General features: G+C 33.1%; 1 protein-coding gene across 1 annotated transcript; it reads right to left on the bottom strand.

The window, feature by feature from the left end:
• Positions 1-919: 919 nt before the first annotated feature.
• On the bottom strand, positions 920-9064 carry LOC114257666 (nudix hydrolase 26, chloroplastic; the record flags this gene model as incomplete). The annotated part of the gene is given in 4 exon segments (XM_082883259.1): positions 920-1014; positions 5342-5434; positions 8744-8791; positions 8902-9064. Coding segments are annotated over 4 exon segments (302 nt in total), but the record flags the coding sequence as incomplete, so codon positions are not given.
• Positions 9065-20496: the final 11432 nt, after the last annotated feature.

Raw genomic sequence — 20496 nt, 5'->3', positions numbered from 1 at the left:
GTCCGACAAGACTCTGTAAACTGTCTCGACATTGATTCCGGTTAGCTCCTTTATGGGTCCGACAAGACTCTGTAAACTGTCTCGACATTAATTCCGGTTAGCTCCTTTATGGGTCCGACAAGACTCTGTAAACTGTCCCGACATTGATTCCGGTTAGCTCCTTTATGGGTCCGACAAGACTCTGTAAACTGTCCCGACATTGATTCCGGTTAGTTTCTACAAGGGTCCAGCAAGACTCTGTAAACTGTCACGAGAACTGTCACAACATTGTCTGCTACAACGGTCCGACATGACCCCATAAACTGTCTTCTATATCGGTCTGACACCACCATACAGTGTCCTCTACAACGTTATGACACCCCCATACAGTGTCCTCTACAACGTTATGACACCCCCATACCGTGTCCTCTACAACGTTATGACACCACCATCCAGTGTCTTCACCAATGGTCTGACACGACCATACAGTGTCACCTATCCTCTTTTATTTTTATGTATTTTCTTGTTTTGTAACTCTCTCCAAACTCAAGTTGGTTAGTTATTCTCTCTATTTCTCTATACATTTATTTTTACAATAAGGATAGACTTGTATATATTATATTTAAGAATTTAAGGTACTTCTAGAGTAATTTTCTTTTAACTACTAGGAATCCAATAAAATATATTTAATTTTTTCATTTTTTGTGTTTTTGTCTCATCAAAACTTAACTCACTATAGATTTTAATTCATTATATTTGATTTTCTTTTTTCCTAATGCCACATTTAAGGAAATATATTTTTAAAAAAAATTTTGAGTACCGTTTTGGATCACTAAATTTACCTTTTTGGAATAGAAGTGTACCACGTTTCAGAACGTGCGCAGCAATATGTAGTTTAATATGGTATTAGCATTTTCTGTAACACATATAAGGTACTCACCACTTTTGTGCTTGACCTTTCCAGGTTGATTTCCCTTGATCCTTTCGTTTTTCCTGTACTTTTGGATGGTAATCATATGACAACCAATATGGTACCTAATGTTAAAAGCCATCTCAGTGATGCATGCACTAGTAATTTTAAGAGAATAAATCAGTTTCATAACCTAAAATATATCAGAGTCAGACATGGATTACACAGTAGAGATGAGCTACAAAATTTTATCTATATTATATACATATGCGAGAGACAGACACAGACAGACTGACTGACAGACAACAACAAAAATGGAGACTGAACAGTACTGTGTTAACTTATTTGGGCTGATGTCAAAGAAGTTCTATCATAATTTAATTTCTTTTAAAACAGGACACATTTGGATGCATGTGGGACTATCACCTAGACACACGTGAGACAAACTAGGGTCAGGGCTAAAGTTAAAAGGTATAAAATGGGGATCAAAATGGATAATTTGCTTCTATAGGAAATGTATATATTTATAAAAAAAAAATGATATTAGTGTGTCCTTGCCCACTCCTTGTCTTGATTTTTTTAAAAATTGTTATGTAGACATGTTTGTGTTGTGTCAGATCAGATCAATTTCATGTGTCTGTATACGTGCTTGGATGTGGACCATGAAATTGTCCTCTAAGAAGCTTTAGCACTGGAAAAGCTATAGCAACATCAAAATCCTCTTCATAACCGCAGATCCATTTTTAGTCCTATAAAATCTACATATATCAATTTCAATGGTTTACCTAGTCATAACATCTATTTATTATAGAATTGACAAAATCAATGAAAATTTTCCAAATTGTAAGTAGACGATGAACTTAATTACATTTGTGATGCATTTTCAACAAAAATCATATACAGATAACTTCTTTTGTTGTCTTAATTTATTTATTTTAGCTATTATTTCGGCTTGTATTCCAATTCCAATGCACCCAAAAATATATATATATATATATATATATATTACATATAGTTTTTTGATCTTTATTCTAGCATATACTTTGTATAGTTGCAATCCCAACTATATAGGCACCTGAGAACTCCATGATATATGTCACCAGTGATTGCCACGTGATAACCATCAAATGTGGCATGTAGACACCTTAACTAAATGACATTTCGACACTTCTATTAAGGATAGAACTACAATGCATAGTGGCATAGACCATAAGCCGGTTGACGCCTTCATCATAAGCCCATTATAAGAGATGATGAAGCACTTTCTTCGTAGTCCCTTGAGAGTCAAAACTTCAGTGATATCTCAAGTCATCATGGGTGAAGGATATCTCAGGTCTCCATGGGTGAAGGATATCATAAATCCTTTTTACTTCAAGAAATCACTTTTATAGTACATTTAATAATTTAACCCCAACACTAATTGTCAATTTCAAGAAGCTCTACCATGGAAAGTCAGATGAGTAAAATTTAACGAGATGGATATTTTTCTTAACAAAAGCAAAGAACAAATTAGTTGGTGTCAGATAATCTACACAATGGGAGAAATTGAACTTACACATCTTCATATTATGGTGGTGTATTTGGGAAATGCTAAAGACAGCCCAATGGGCGTTGCTTAAAGTGGGGAAATATGTAAAAAGTGTACTGAAATATGTATAAAGTGAATGTATAAGTGTATGAAAATATGTGAAATGTGAATGGCAATTATAACTTTTTTGGCATTATGTGAAGCTTAACCAATGACCATCGGGTGGTGGTTAGCAAGATCATTTGCATTTTGCTAAGCTCTAGAACATGACCACTCTTAAACTCCATGAATGATTCCATGATGAGAACATTGTACTCAACAGGACTAGGAGGTTGGGCAATTGGAGGATTTATTGAGTTTCCTTTTATGGGGTGCAAGTTGGGGGGTGGGGGAAGATGTTATTTGGGGGGGGGGGGGGGGGGGGTTTCAAAAGGGGTTTTTTTTTTTTAGTTTCGTCTTATTATTGGGTCTTGAGTGGGGATGGGGATAGGGACAAGGAGTTTCCTTGATGGCGTGTTTGGGTGCTAGGTATCAAAGGTGGCTTTTTTTTGTGTGGACAACAATTTTTGGGATAATTTAGTTCGTCGCCATGATATTATGGTAAATTGGTGCTTGTGTTGTGGTGACGTAGAGTCGGTGGAACATTGGTTCATTCATTGTCCGGTGGCATCTTGTCTATGGGAGCGTATTTTTTCGACTTTTGGATTGGTGTGGGTCCAACAAAAGGGGGTGAGGGAGGTTCTGTGTAGTTGGGGAGGGGGTCGGGAAGAGGCGCCAGAAAGCTTGGGCTTTGGCTCCTTTGTGCTTGATGTGGTTGGTTTGGTTAGAGCGGAATCGTCGTACTTTTCAGGGCGTTGCTTGTTCGTTGTCATGTTTAGAGAATAGGTTTTTCCAAGTTTTGTATAATTGGGTGTCTGAGTGGGTGGATTCAAATGTGTTTGCTTTGTTGGATTTTGTAGATGATTTGATTACTTTTCTGGTTTTGTATTCTTTAGCATCTCCTTGATCCTTTTGGTCATAAAATTTATTTATCCCAAAAAAAAAAAAAAAAAAAAAAAAATACTCAACAAAAAACAAGCTTCAGTCAATAGAGCTTCTTAACCATCACCTCATAATTGTCGTTAAGATTCTTTAACAAGCATCACAGTTGTAGTTTCCTAATCTATCCTTTATAACCCTTGTAACAACTGACAACTCATTACCAAATTCCAATATACTTTTTTTATGAAGCATAAATTGAACGGAAAAATCCATTTTACCCACTTGGGGTTTGGTCCAAAAACACTTTACCTCCTTATCATTTACAAATAGCCAAAGAGGTCTCATGTGGTTTTGGTCTAAAATGGAATGCTAACTCCGTTAACATGTAAAAAATGATCTTAATGACCCTCTTCTACCTTCCTTTTCTCTCTTCTATTATACATTTTTTTTAATTTAATCACTTATTGACCAATTGAACCATATATTAACTCAAATAATCCTAATTTTCAATTTTTAACCTATTTTGTAATTGTTTAACTTAATTGATGGCATTGCTCATTGGGGAATTTGGGTTTAGGGAAACTGTTTATGCAAATGATTAATGTCACAGTGTCAACAACGAAGCTAGATGTTTGGGTCTATTTGGTTTTATGAAATAGGAATCGTGATTGAGGTTGGAAGAACAGATTATGCCTTACTATTTTACTTCCACTTAATTAGTCGGCAAGGATTTTCTTAAATTCATATTGTGTAATGGCATTTCATATGGTGAGCAAACCTTTGATTACTCCAGTACAAAATTCACCATCAGCTTGCATCTCTGTCACTGTGGAATAATATTAAAACATTTATAGTGAGAATTCTGCTACCTTTGAGGATAGGAAGGAGATGATTGGGGGTAGGGCATAGGTGGGGAAGGAGGTGACTGGAGGTGGGATGGCATGGGGAAGGTGGCTGGTGGGAGTGGTGGTTGAGTTAGGGATAGGGTTAGGGTTAGGGATTGGGATCGGGACATCGTTAAGGTTTTCTCATGGGTTAGTGAGAAAGATGAAGTTAAGGGTAATATTGTATTTTTGCATTAGAATTCGACTGTGACTAATCACTTTTTCTTGCAAACTCTCAAAGTATGTGCGTATGACATAATTTTTGTCAATTTGGACGGAAAATGTAATGCTTGCACTTTAGTCTAAAACCACATGAGGCCCCTTTGGCAATTTTTGAATGATATGGGGGTAAAGTGCTCCGGAACCAAACTACAAGGAGGTAAAGTGGATTTTAATGCAAAATAAAAGAATGTATATACACTTTGATAAACAAATTTTCAGTTGTTTATTTACCTTGAGATTAAATAATCCTACATGTACTTGACCATCTCTAGCAAGTCAATTGGAAAGGAGATGGTAGCAATCATGAATCAACATTATGAGTCATAACATCCATTAATATTCCATTTTAGGATAGCTGTCTTAAATTTTACTTTTTTTGCCCTCATAAGTAAAGTAATTCACAAAAGGGCATCAATGAGCATGGTAGCACAATCTATGCATTCCATATAAATGTAATATATAATATACCACAAAGACCACCAAAGTACTACAGCATCACCAAAACAAAAGAATCTATGCACAAAAGAAAAAAACATTCCCGATTTGTGTATGTATGCACGAGTGAGCACAAGGAAGAGAAAAACTAAGTTATTTATGTTTGCACCAACAAGAGTTTAGCCTTGAATGTTTTTCGAATTTAATTTTTTCTAAGATTAGAAAAGTTCCACAGGAATCTAAGATGCAATATAACAATTACCTCAAAAACAAAAGGAATAGTCTGCGGAGAATTTTATTTTATCTACTGACAATCTTCTTGGGAACCAAACATGGGGTTAGAGGAATTAACCAAAAGAAAATAACAAATCAACCCAAAAAAAGTTAAAATGCATTTCAAACCTCTGCAAGAAATTCAGCTGAAGTAATTCCTGTTTCTTCTCTTAATTCCCTTACGGCAGCATCTTTTGGATCCTCGTTTTCGCCAATGCCACCCTGTTCACCGAAAATAACATTTTTCCATCTCATATACAAGAAAACCAAATTTCCCCAACAAAGAAAACACATGCCATACAAGATTTTATAAATGTCATAATACATTTGCTGTCTACTGGGCATCTCAATTTTAACAATTAATGCAGGTTTTGAGGAGAAATTATTCAATGTTCTTGGAGCAATGCCCCATTCCATTTACTAATTAACACTTTGCACACAAGGCCGGCCTTGAGGTAAGGCCAACAAGGCAACCTCCTCGGGACCCCAAATTCTGTCTAAAAAAGAGGGGCCCCAAATGATTTAGTTCTTATGTTAGGTTTGGTTCATTGAAATGAACTGAAATGAAATAATCATTCCATCATAATGTTCATTTTTTTGTTTAGTTCACTAGAAAAATGAAAGAAAAAAAAAGTACAAATAAAATCATCATTCACTATTGTGAGAGAATAGTTATTCTATAGAGAGGCTAAGGAATGACCATTTCATTCAATTTCGTTCCAGTGAATCAAACATTAAATTATTGTATTAGTAGTTTAAAAATGAAGTTTCACTGAATTTTTTTTAAAAAAATAAATAATAATTGAAGTGATGAACTTTCCAATAGTAATGAATGGTTATTTGCTAAATGTACGAATTGTTTATAGAATATTGTCGCCTATACCAGTTACAATTGCCTCTTGAGAAATAATTTTTTTAAAGCTGAAATTGATTTAATTTTACATTCAATTAGTTACTATGATTTATTCAATTATAAAAATCTTATGAAATTACCTAGAAAATACAATATTATAATTATTGTGAAAAACAAATTATAATTGAATTTTTTGCTAATACAATATTTTACAATTAGATTTATTACCTAATATTTTAAATAATTTTTGTGCATAGCACAGATAAAAAAAACTAGTAATTTTAGTATTTATATATGCAATCAAATTTTGTGTCAGTACAAGCAAAAAAAAATCTAATTGTGTTTAAATATGTTTGGTTGGAAGATTTGGGAAGAATCTGGATCCTCTGCCATGGTTATCTGCGGTAGTTCCTGTAGTGCCCCCAAAACGACGTCGTTTTGGTGGAAATCTTAAAAAAAATAAAATAAAATAAAAAAAGAGCAAAAGCACAGAGAAGAAAAAGAAGGAAGGAAAAGGAAAAGGAATCACCGGCATCATTGATGAGACCCTCCGCCTCCCTACCTCGTCAGAAAACACTCAAGCTACCATCACCATCGTCACAGTCGCCAAAACCTCTAAAAAAAAAGGGCTTCATCCTCTTCTTGGATTTATGTTTTTGTTTTGATTAGAGTGTCGTTACTATGATTTCAATCTAGGGTTTCTTTGCACAAGGAAGAGAGATATGGCTCCTCCATAATAGAAAAAACTCAGTCTCCTCTTGCAAGTTGGTTTAGATGCATGAACAATCAAATGGAAACAAACAGTAAAACCAATTTCTAAAGCTATGAAACCCAGAAATTGAATATAAAGCTATGAACCCAGAAATTGAAAAAACCAATTTCTTCGTTAGTTAGTGTTTTCATTAAAAAAAATTGGTGTATTGTCAAGTGAAATTAAGGGGTTGAGTTTAATTTGTGCTCAGAGAGTGGTTTTTTGGAGACTCATGGTGAGAAATTGTGATTGATTGGAGTCCTAGAGTTATGATATATATACATATATGAAGTGGTAGCTTAGATTTCTACCTTAGAGAAAGATTGGGATTTACATCCTTTACCCATTACTGGTTTTTTTTTTTTGGAACCCATTACTGGTTCAAAACCTTCAAGTGTAGGATTACATTCAACATAGCCATCCTCGCCTCATTTTCCTTCGTTAGTTTCCGAACCCAAACCTAGATTTGATTGAGAGAAAGAAATAAAGAGTGTAGTGAAGAGGATGAGCAAAGTGACTCTGTCACAGAGCAAAGAAATCAGATTTTGCTAACCGAAATCAGATTTGGATTTGTTTTCGTGAATCAAAACTGAAGGGGACTTCTGATCAAAACCATGACTTTGGTTCTATGATTTTGTGATTTAGGTTTGTTTTCATTGTTTCATCTAGAAGAAACCAACAATGCCATCTCAGATTTGGTAATAGCCACGTTTGGGAACAGGTTTTTTTAGTAACTTTTTAACTAAAATATGATGTAAAAAAAATTAGTATGTTTGGGATGACTTTTTGATTTTTTATGAAAAGATGTGCAAAAAGTAGAGAGAAAAGAGAATCTTTGACTTTTTTGTATAGGTTGTTGGCTTTTTGGTTTCTTTAGTAACTTTTTAACTTTTTGGTTAAAATCATCACTTGCCAAACGAGGCCTAAATTATAGAATGTCGTGGGGGTCGCCGTTGCCGATTTCCATTAACTGCTTTCTCCCACTCTCCATCGCCCTTGTGGTCTCTCTCAGATTTGGAATAGAGTGTAAGAGAGAGAAGCCAAGAAAAAAAAAAAAAAGTGCCAAAACGACGACGTTTTGACACCACTATAGGAACCACCACAGATAAACATGGCAAAGGATTTAGACTCGCTTGGGAAGGGATATGGAAAGGGTTTCACTTATTTTTTCCGTTTCCCTTTCCAAATTACTTTCCAAATCCCCCAATCAAACATAACCTAAAGGTCTCATTTTTTAAATTTGCCTTGAGCCCTACTTGCACATTGTCTCATATTGTCTTCTAAAACTTCAACACAAAAATGATGGGTACTGAATAATTTCTAAGCTTTGAGACTAACTATAACTACAGCTATAGACTACACACCAATTGTCCATTTTTATTTATTTATTATTATTTTTTTTATGATAACTACATGTCCAAGCCAGCTTGCGCGCACCTCAACTAATATCAATGCCCTAAAGTTAACGACCGGCTAAACCTCTAGTGGTCCCTCAAACTTGAGACCTTAGATCTTATCACAAGTCTTTACCACTCAGCCAACCCGTTGGGTTTACGCACTAATTGTCCATTATAAATATCATAATTGTTTTTTTCACCCTGTTCAAGCATTCACATATTTACACAAAAGAGAGAAAAATATCCAATAAAGTCAAGAGAGAGAGAGAGAAGAAATAGCATCCATTCATAATTACAGCAATTTTTGGGAGACCAATATGTTTAGCTATGGTGCATTCCAATCTATTATAATCTGTTATTAAAGAGGGAAAATCTATAAGGGAAAAAAAAAAAAAGAAAAAAAAAAAAGGCTATGAAATTGTAAACTGTTGAAGAACAATCAAAACAAAATTGAAAGTAGGATATACATAATTCGGATGCAAAAATCGAAAAAAGCGATTGAAGAAGTGAATTGAAATTTTGAAGAATACCTGGGGCATCTGCCAGAAGTGATTATCGAGCCTCGAAGCAGCAAAAATCTGCAGAATTCAAATTCCACAAATTCGAAATTGTACACAAAAATAAAGAGATAGAAATTCTAGAAAGAGAGAGTGAGAGAGTATGTGTATTGGGATAATGTGGTGGTGACCTTTTTGGAAGGGTTGATAAGACAAATGCCGGCGTTTCTTCTGTATCCGTCAGGAGCTGTTTCCATGGACGACGACCACGATCAAGCAGTCAAGCTTCTGCCACTGGTCGTCGCTGCTAACCTGGGGCTTTAAAATCCAAATATTCTAAATTTTATTTTTAGCATAAATTATAAATTCACCTCCTTTAATAAAAGATTTAGAAAATTACAAATGTTTTATTGTTATTTTTTTATTTAACATAATTAATTAAAAAATAAAATTCATAATTCTTCTTCTATACAATAATAAAACTACATAAATTCTTAATTGAAATATATTTCTAATATCATTAAAAACTATTAATTAATTTGATGATTTATTAATAAAAAGTTGATTTGTTATGAAATTAGAAACATCAGTGAGTGGAATGTAATTTCTAAAATTATAGAAGACGATTCATATTTTAATCAAATCTCAGGAGTGTATTTGTAATTTACTCCTTTTTTTATAAAAAAGGGAACCAAATTGAATTTATTTAGAAATAAGTTTCAAAATATATGTAATTTGGTTGAAGATAAAATATCGATTAACTCTTTTAATTTTAAATTGGAATATAAACAACTAAAAATTTAAATGTTCAGAAATACATAACTGAACATAGATGGTTTGTTTGGATATATGACTTTTTTTTTTTTTAGAAATAAGTTTCTGAATAAATATAATTTGTTTGGTATTGAATTTTTGAAAAAATTTCGTAAACCAATAGTTAAAAACAATGAATATGAATAGAAAACTTACTTTCTCTATTAAAATAAAAAAAATTCTTGAAAATGATTTCTCCGTTGTCTATTATTGACTTCAATATGAAATAAAATACAAGAATAATAAATTCAAACAAAATAGGGTTGAGTATGAAAGTGAAGACAACAAAAAGAGAAGATATAAGGGAAGATTGAGATTATGAATGGAGTGCCAAAATACTTTGATTTATACTTTTTTTAATATTAAGTACCTTTTGATCATTTTAAATAAGAATATAACAGTAATAAAAAAAAATTCATTGAATGCAAATAGAGCCTCCCCTTTCCTTTCACTAATTTTTTTGATAAATTACAAATATACTTTTTGAAGTTTGTTTAAAATATAAATTACTTATTGTATTTCTAGAAATTGCATTTCACCCCTTGAAATTTTTAATTTTATAATAAACAACTCATTTTATTAATAAATTATTAAATTAATTAACAAATTTTAATGATATTAAAAATTTATTTCAATTAATAATTTAGGTAATTTTATTATTGTATAAAAGAACAGTTAAAATTTTTATTTTTGTCAGTTAATCCTGTTAAATAAAAAATTCTGAAAAATGAATATTTGTAAATTTTCAAACTACAAAGGCCATCTATATTTTAAGAAAATCTCAAATAATGTATTTGTAATTTACTTTTTTTCCCATTAGATTTGTTCAACAATTTATATCAAAATTTTATATATAAACTCATTTTAATGTTGAGAATCAATTCTTTTTATCAAATTTATTTTAAAAATAATTTATTCGACAATTTATTTAAAAAATGATCTCCAATCCTACATTTTTATAAAAAAATTTATCAAATTTCAGTTAAAAAAATTTGTTAAAAATTTGATTCATTTTTCAAATTTAGATATTTCAAAATAAAAAAATGTAAAATTGTCTAATAAAAAATATGCACACTTCTTATGTCTTTAATACAGGATAAATATATTTTTACGGACATTATGTAATAAAAAATGTTTAACGGTGGTTTTACCCACTATAAAACTGTAAATTAATTTTATTTATAAATTATTTTCTTTAAACGAAATGTTAAATCTTCATTCAATGTGTTAAATCTTCAACTAATTCCCGATCGCCCGAAAAAGCAATGCCCGAATTGGCTCAAAACCCAGTGGAGGACATATCAATTGAAATCGAATAATGCTTGGGAGCCCCTTTTGGGGGTCACTCCCTCACCCCCCCTTTGCCACGTGGCGGGTGGTGATTGGAGGAGTAGGAAAAAAAAGAAAAAGAAAAAGAAAAAGAAAATGTAACCAATGGGAGAGAGAGGGGGTCAAAGGGGGTGGGGGGAAAAGGGGGGATGAATCATTGTTGATTGAAATCGAATTCATCAATCCTCATCAGCCAAAGTTTTCTATTATTATAAAGTAACCCGAAAAAACCTGAAAACAATTACAAAAGCATGAATAGTTATTATAAAAAGAATAATGCTTGGGACCCCCTTTTGGGGGTCACCCCCTCACCCCCCCTTTGCCACGTGGCGGGTGGTGATTGGAGGAGTAGGAAAAAAAAGAAAAAGAAAAAGAAAATGTAACCAATGAGAGAGAGGGGGGTTCAAAGGGGATGGGAGGAAAAGGGGGGATAAATCATTGTTGTTATAAAAAAGAGTAATATTATGGATCATGAAAAAAATATCATGAAATGCATCATGAAGATTTTTCATCATTTGATTAGTGTGTGATGTTTTATTATATGTATAATCCAAAGATAGAGAATCTTTCATGATTATCTTCATGATATTTTTTTCATGATCCCTAGCATTACTCTTATTAAAAAAAAAAAAAAAAAGAGTATATTTCCATAGAATTAGTATTTTTATGCATTTAATCACTATATTTCTGAATTAAAAAGAGAGTTAAGTAGATTAAACTCTCTTTTGGCTATTTGCTTCTGGACAATCGGTAATAGATTATAGTCAAAGAATTGTTAGTATTAAAAGTAAAATATCCTTAGAAAAGGTAAGCTTAGATTATCAACGAAATTTTTTTGCCAGAGTTAATCTTAAATTAAAATTAAATTCACAATATCCGCAAATTAAATATCCGTTATTAAAATTGGTATCAGAATCCGATTTCTTGGCCTGACCAATAACATTTGCATGAGTATTAAATTTAATAAAGAAATATAATCTAATAACTTAAATAATAATACTTCTTTACAAATAATAATAGAATAAAATAATACTTTAATTAAGCTATTAAAAGAAATTAATGAAAAAACTTAGAACTAATCAGTTATAAATAATAAACAAAATTAGACATTTTATACCAAATCCAGAAAAACAAGTACCTATTTTTGAAGAAAAATAAAAAAAATTAGATCTATATCCATACCTATATAAAGGAAATAATTCAGAAGAACCATTTGAATTAGTTCCACTGGAAAACTAAAAAGATAATTGAGTTAAGTAACTATAGCCTAAAACATTTAGAAAAAATGGATGAAAAGGAAAATGATAATGAAATAAAATACAAAACAATATTAGAAATTGCTGCACAATTAGATATGCTAGATAGAGAAATAATAGAAGAAATTAATAATGACATAATAGAATTAGAAGAACATATATATAAACAATTAGGATTAATCAATTTGGGAGAAATGGAACACATTCCCTTTGAAGATTTAGAACAAATAATGGGAAATAGTGACGCAAAAAAGAAAGGAAAAATAATATCTTGGAAGATTTTGAAGAAACAAATAACGTTAATGATACTAAAATGACAATGATAAAACAAGAAGGGAGTAGTTCATCCACCCCACCTAATCCAAATCAGATTTTATAAATTTTACCAGACAACAACTGGAAAATGATACTAGAGATTATGATTATAGAAGAAGAACGGAACATTACAGTTATTTAAATAGAGGATCTTTTGCTAGGGGAACATTTGATTATGCAAACTTTACCCCTAGAAATGAAGTATTTTTAAGGGATGTATCATTCAATCCAATAAGTAATACATGATATTTATTAGACATTGATGGTGCTACAAATACAAGTGAGGTAATAAAATAATGGAAGAGAGGCATTCACCATGTCTTAAATATTCATAGCAGAAGTTGGAGTAAAGTTTTTTGAATTATATTGAACATAGCTTTACGGTTATAGTAGCAAGCTGATATGATAACTTGAGAAAAAGTGATAAAGAAAAATTAACAGCAGAAACTATCCCAGAAGGTATGTTAAACCTATTTATAAAATATATTGAAGATGAATTCGTTAAAAAAGAGTGTGATGAGGTTAAAAGAAAAAGGGAATGCATTAGAAAATTAAGTAATATAGAAATATGGAATATGGAATGTATAGAAAATTATATATGTGAATACTCTTATTACTACTATCAAATAAGGAAAAATAAAATTCATTTAACTATGTTTTTTCATAAATTTACCATATCCTATAAATGTTAATATAGAAAAAAAAATGGTTAAAAGAATTAGGAGATACCACAAGCGACACTTTGGATCATAGAATTAGGTATATAAGAGAATGGGTAGAGTAGGAATGCATGAAAATGAAATAAAGAAAAAAAAATAAAAAATATATTATTTACATTGCTGACAAATATCTAATTCATAGGGTTGTGAGTCTTCAACAAGAAAAACATACAATAAGAAAAAAAAAACATTTTATAAAAGAAAAAAAGATTTAATAAACAAAGAGGAGAAAAATATAAAAGAAAATATTATAAAAAAATCCTATAATTTCAACAAAAGAAGAAGATTTTTTAGAAAAAAATAATTATTGCCCAGAAGGAAAAAAAAAAAAAAAAAAACCCTTGTAAATGTTGGGCATGTAGAGAAATAGATCATTTTGCTAATCAATGTAGAAATAGGAAAAAATAACAAAATAATAGAAACCTTATAAAGTTTGGGTTATGTAGAGTTAGAAGAAGAAGAATTAGAATTGGCTCTAGAAAATAATAAGGAAATAATAGAATTAATTGAAAAAGAAATAGAAATAGAAGTAGAAGACGAAGATTATAGCGATACTGATAAAGAGCTAAATTTTATGATGATAGAATAAATAAGTATAGAAAATTTAAGAGGAGAACAATTTGTCATAGAAAATTCTCAAGAAAAAGACATACAAAAAAAAAAAAGAAAAGCATATTACCAATAATAGGAAAAGACAAAATATATCAAAAATCAATATTCAAATTAAAAAGTAAATATGTATGTGAAAGAATGAAGGAGGTATTGAAATTAAATATTGTGAATATGATGTAGGAGAAATAAATTAAATAAATTATGAAAATATATTAAAAAATAATAAAGATAATAAGTATAAATATATCTATATAGGGAGTGTACAAATATAAATTACACCGTTGTTTGATAAATGACAAGACATATATATATATATATATATATGCATTTTTATGTAATATTAGACATTAAAATTTTGAAAGGTCCATAATCAGTGAAATAAAAGTAATTTATGTGGGGGACTATTAGATTTAATTGTAGACTAGGATATTATATTAGCTTAAAAGATAGATTCATAAATATATTTCAAATATTAAAAATAAAAAACTGTAGGAATCAATATGCATGAGACCACTTATCCATTAAGGATATTTTAGAAAATAATATATAAGTTAGACAATACTATAGATCCTAAGATGCAACATAAAATTATAAAAGCAGATAAATTTGAACCTACTAATGGAATACAAATAGATATAATTACACATAAAAGAATACATCATAATGAGATTAGGTTAGATAATCGATGGATAGGAAGTTTCAATAACCCTAAAAATATTACAAAAAGAAAAAATATAATTAAAATTGATAATACCGGATATATTAAAATATAAACTTCTAGCACGATAAAAAATAATGATGAAATGGATAATATAAGTATATCATCAGGAAGACACTCTATAGATGATTCTAATATACAATCTGGTAGGAGTTCAGTTAGTAAAAGAATAATAGGATATAGAACTACAAGTGTGCTAGTATATGAGGATGAAGAAAATCTTATGGTTTGGACAAAAGGCAATGAAGAAAAGACACAAAAGGAATACGACACATTTGTGAAAAGATACAGCCAACAGAAGAAAGAAAATAAAATGTCATTATCATGCAATAACATTAATAGTATATATATACCGATAAAGTTACGGATAAAATGATTTAATACTTACAAACTATATGTTTACTTAGACAGTGGATGCTCGATGTATTTTGGGAAAAAATGAACTATTTCCTGAGTATATGTGGAAAAAGAAAAATCCACCATTAATAGTTTAAATAGCTAATAATAGTACGATGATACATAATGACGCCATAGAAAACTTAGTTATAGAAATTAAATCTATCACTTTTATCATTCCTAAATTTTGGGCAACTGATCAATAATCACATGATGCAATCATAGGAAATAACTTTAACAACCGTGCTGGGGACCCCCAGTGGGGGGTGACCCCCAGCACCCCCAGTCCACATGGGGCATTGTGATTGGCAGATAGGAAAAAAAAAAAAAAAAAAAATTTCCAGCCAATAAGAAAACACTGGGGGTCATGGGGGTTTGAAAAATTGGGGGTCCAAATCATTTTTGTAACTTTAAAAGGTTATATAGCCCTTACACTCAAACATCACACTTTGTTATCTTTACAAATAATACTAAACCAATTGAAGTCTTAAAGCTAAAAATAGTTGTTACATATCACAACATTAACTTCGTCTACAACAAGTGTAGTGAGGAGGTAATCTCTCCAACTAAGCACAAAATTGCACTAAGTATTAAAGAAATTAGTATTCAAGTAAAATTCAAAAAGAGCAACAAGAAATATGCAAAAATCTATATAGCGAAGATCCATTAAAATTTTGGCACAAAGATAAAAATATGGCTAAAGTAGACCTAATTGACCCCAATAAAATAATTAGAGTTAAACAAATGATATATATTTATAATGATATAGAAGAATTCAGAAAAGAGATGAAAGATCTCAAATGAAAAGGATTAATTAGATATAGCAAAAATTCACATAGTAGTTGAGAGGGTAATTTATGGGCCGAGCTAAGTCCATTTATCTTAGACGTTGGGTCAAACTACGGGCCGAAGTAAATGTTTGGATAACACGGTCTTGGATCATCTAGGCGTCAAGTCGGTTAGTGATGGGCTGCCAGGGGCTTGACCTGGCTATCCCAGGCTAAACCCCGTAGAGGATTGAGGTGTTAGTAGAATGAGAACATAGCTAAGGGTAACTCTACAGGGCACCATCTCATAGTTAGGGCTACGACAGTGTTGCCTAAAGCAGCACTGAGCTGTGTAAGCTCAGTTAAGTGTGGTACGAGCCGAGGTAAGAGTTGCAACCATCTCACTTAGTTGGCAGTGAGTAGAGTATTATCAGGATAGGCATTATCCTTGGGAATGTGATTCCTAGTAGGACTCTGCTGGGCAGAGTTAGAATCTTACTAGGATTGTGTTAAGCGAAATCTATAAAAGCTCATGATAGGACCTATGTACAGGTATCACGATTCTTATTCTCAAATACACAGAGCTTTTGTGTCTATTGTCTATTTTACTGACTTAGGCATCGGAGAGGTTTTCGGTACACCCCTGCTGGTTAGCTCACATTTGTGTTTTCAAGTAATAAGGCGACGACGTTTGGAGGAGTGCAAATTTGATCAACATGATTATACGAGAAGATTATTTCGTGCTCATACAATTGGCGTCGTCTGTGGGAAAGTATACAGAGAACAAACCTTTTGATTGAGTTTTCCTTTAATCAATGTCAATGGCGCATAACGAGGACTTGCCACATACTGCTATTAATGGGCAAACCCCGGAAGGGGACGGGAGGTGCGAAGGTTTGTCTTTTGTTCCGCCCATGGCCGAATTAGATCTCCAGCGACGGAACCCATAAAGAGACACGAGAGAAACATGGGGCACAAGTCTGCGTCGCTCTCAAAGTCCTAATAGACAGAGGCAGCGGATGGATCCTCAGGTTTTGGAAGATCGCGTAAAGGAGCAAGACAAAGTGATAAGGAGAATGACGGCTGACATGGAGGCCATGAAATGCCAAATAAACGGCAAAGGGGTGGCAAAAGAAGAGATGCGCAAAGGCAGGATGCACTCTTGCCATTCAGAAGCCTCAGGACATGCAACACATAATCAAGGACTTCCAGGACTCGTTTCTCCTAGTCTGAGAGAACGAGGACTGAAAGGTCCTTGTAGACCGGACTTTCTTCGCACGCCCCCCTTTCGGAGAGGCCCGAATTGGTCTTACTACAGTTCGAACTCCTGTCACGGTTCTGAATCTTATCTCACAAAGTGCAATGTGAGACTGATAAACACCAAAGAGTCCAATCCGGCAAATCATTTTGGAAAATCGATTTTGAATAAAAAGCGCCAAACATGGACTGCTTTGCCAGATTGCAAAGTCGCCACCTAAATATTTTATTTTCTGAAAATTTAGAAAACCTTGACTCATGCCAAAGGCCATGTGTCTGTCATCACCAAAGTTGTCTCGGCTCGGGAACTTGGGTACGAGAGGAGAAGGTCCTGAAATGAGCACCCCCGCTCGCCCGATCAAAGGATCGGCCTCTACTATCATGATATGTTGTTTTATAAACACATGTGTTCTTATTCTGATTATTAGCTAATTTTACTACATGATGCGCACAACATACAAGTATAGACTCAATCACGAGAATTGGAACAAAATAACTCATGTATGTTTGTGAAAATTGTTTGAAAGTGCTACTCGCAAGTAGGCTAAAGCGCGGATTTGCCACCCTCAAGTGGGCTTAAAACATGATTTTTCCACTTCCCAAAGTGGGCTTAAAACTCACAATCATCGAGTTGTTCCAATTCAGGCAATCAAGCCTCCACCCACAGGCATTCATGCAGTTAAGCCCTTAAGCAAATAGCCTCATGGCAAGCATGCTATTATGGCAACACTCACACTCATGCAAGTATGCTAAAGTGTAACACTCATAGTGTACTCCGAGCCAAAACAAAAGCTAATTAGAAATCATGCATAATCCGAACTATACAAGATGCCTAATGCAACACATGTAATAATGCAACTAGATAGGCTCGACTATCTAAAATGGCATATGAATGCAACAATTGATACACGTATTCAAATAGTTATTGAAATACGATGCAGTTTGAATGATACGCCGAGCCCGGTGCATGCAAGACAAAATGAATGACGCAAACATGCAAAACATAAGGTATGCTAATTGAAAAATGCCCTAAAACTGACAATCGAAAGCGGTTAAGTAAAATGGAGAAATAAGTGGGGTTGGAAGACATGCACACACACACACACACACACACATGCTTATTACAACATTGCGCCCTCGCGAAGGAGGGTCCGAATGAATAAGCTAAGCTACACTAAGCTAAGCTAGGCTAACTAATCTAATTAAACTAATTAGACTAATTATTACAAACTAACCGAATAACTAGTAAACTACTTACTAATTATTTCAACACTTAACTAATTAAATTACAAATTCATGCTAACTAACAAATAAAGCTTTAAAAAATGCTGCCTCAGCTCTGTTCTAGGAAGTAGACATGCATGCATTCGGTTTCTCACCCCGAAAAGCCTTCCGATTTGCTCTTTGAGAGGCTCTGTTTGCAGGGTGTCTCCAAGAAATTTCTGCTCTACCTTACCAACTCACAGCTGAGGAATGCACCAGTGGCTTGCTAGCCATGGAAGCTTTCTGCCGGCCATCTGCCGGCCAAGGATGTGCACTGCCGGCCAAAGATGAAGCAGTGCTGGCCATCAGTGAGGCACTGTCGGCCACTGGTGTGCTGCATCACCATTCTGCAACAGAGCACAAACTAGAGGAAAAAAGGAGGGTCTCCCAAGGGTATATATGTACTGTGCCACTCCTTATCGTCTTAAAACATCAAAGGAGGGGCACCATTGGACCCAAAACCATCAATCAAGCATCTTGAATGCATGATGGCCAAAGATCCAACTTGATACAATTTCAATCAATGCATGACAAACAAGACTCTAGGACCACTACCTTATCATGGATGATCAAAGGTAATGGAGACAAAGGGGATTGGCTCATTTTCATCACTTTGAGTATGAAATGGACCAATCCACCTTGTGTTCAATATAACGTCTGATTGAACACAATGCAATGCAAACAACAATGCTTATTTTGGCATATTTTACTTGGTTCATTCTTGTTTACACATTTTAAGATTACCGATTAATCCTTTAACTGATTAAGTCCAACGTAAAATTCCTCTAATGAGAAAGAGGTCAATCAAAAGATGACTTAAGACATGAGAGAAACCATGCCTTTGACTAGGAGGAACCCTCAAAAGAGGGTTAAAGCCATTTAAGCACAAGCCTCAATCTCAAGCTTAAACACAACTTTAAGACCAACCAACCCTCAAAACAAACCAAAAGTGAAGAAATGAGAGAGGTGGTAGAAATTTCAGTGTTGATATGGCAAGAAAAACAAGACGCTGACATGCAAACAACTCATGTACAACATGTTAGGAGACTTAAGCATTAAAACTAGTGAAGAGCTTTACACTAGAACCATGCAACATCAAGCTCAAATGGCTAAACCAACTCTGGACAGACCTTAAACATGCCAAAATAATGGTCTAAACATGCTGAGATAGAAGCTCAAAAGGCTAAGAGAACATGCACACATGTTAGCTGTGACAACCCTCACCATTGATTAGTGCTAATCTATGATTAAGCATGTTAAGTGGCTGATTGACTGAAATTCTGAACTGATTGATTGAGTGTATTAGTTTAAATGCAAATCTATCTGTTTGACTGCTAAATGATCTGTTCATGTTTTATGTTTAAACTGCAAATTGAAGGCCTTATCGGCGGCCGAATCCGAAATTTATTAATGTTTTATGCTAATTGGAATTTATGTGATTTTATGGTATTTTTAATTGAAATATGATTTGGTATGATTAAATTGGATTAAATAGTGTTAAATCACATAAGTTAGACTTATTTACCCTTTTGCCACTTAGTGGCCTATTTCTACAACACTTTGAGACTTGATTTTATATCATTTCATCAGCCCATTTCTTGAGCCTAACCGACTAGAGAGAGAGAGAGATAGGAGATAGAGTGATTTCATCTTATTTTGGCTTGGAGATTAAGAGAGTTGGAGGAAATTTGCATGATTGAGCTTCCATTCTTGTAATTGAGGAACCTAGGTAAGGAATTTATCCTTTTAATTGTGAAATCAAGTTAGTTCTTACATGGTTCTTGAAAGATTAAAGTTTTAAAGCCAAGAATTGGCTTAATATGTGGAATTGAGTTGCAATTCATGCATGCATGTGCATATCTTGAAGTTTAGAGTTGTTTTCATGGAATTTATTGCATGCGTGTCTATATTATTGTTTTGATCCGTGAATTCACCATGTTTTTGGAAGGATTGGCTCTTTGGAGCATGTATTAGAAGCTTTGAATTCATTAGAACACTTGCATGTTACATTTAAATTATGTTCTTGTAGTCTTCTTTGAAATTGTGTTTAATTGAACTACCTGTGGGCTTTGATTTTGCAAATTGATCTTCAAAATATGTTATACTATGAGTTTACAAGAGTTTTCTAGAAAATTAGCCCAAAATGATCGAATTTGATGCTTTAAAGTTGAGTTTTGAACTTGAAGGTTCAATCTGGAATTTCCAGAATTTGGACTCACGCTCGAGCGGGGAACTTCACGCTTGAGCGTACAACATGTGTTCATGCAGTCCGCTCGAGCGAGGAAAGTGACGCTCGAGCGGGAAATGCATGTATCCAGTACTTTGCATGTGTTTACAGTCC

The sequence above is a fragment of the Camellia sinensis genome, chromosome 8 (genome assembly GCF_055761805.1).
Source record: "Camellia sinensis isolate YWXY chromosome 8, ASM5576180v1, whole genome shotgun sequence".
Classification (NCBI taxonomy): domain Eukaryota; kingdom Viridiplantae; phylum Streptophyta; class Magnoliopsida; order Ericales; family Theaceae; genus Camellia; species Camellia sinensis.
Note: the sequence above shows the minus strand (reverse complement) of the source record. Positions and strands in the feature narration are given on the sequence as shown.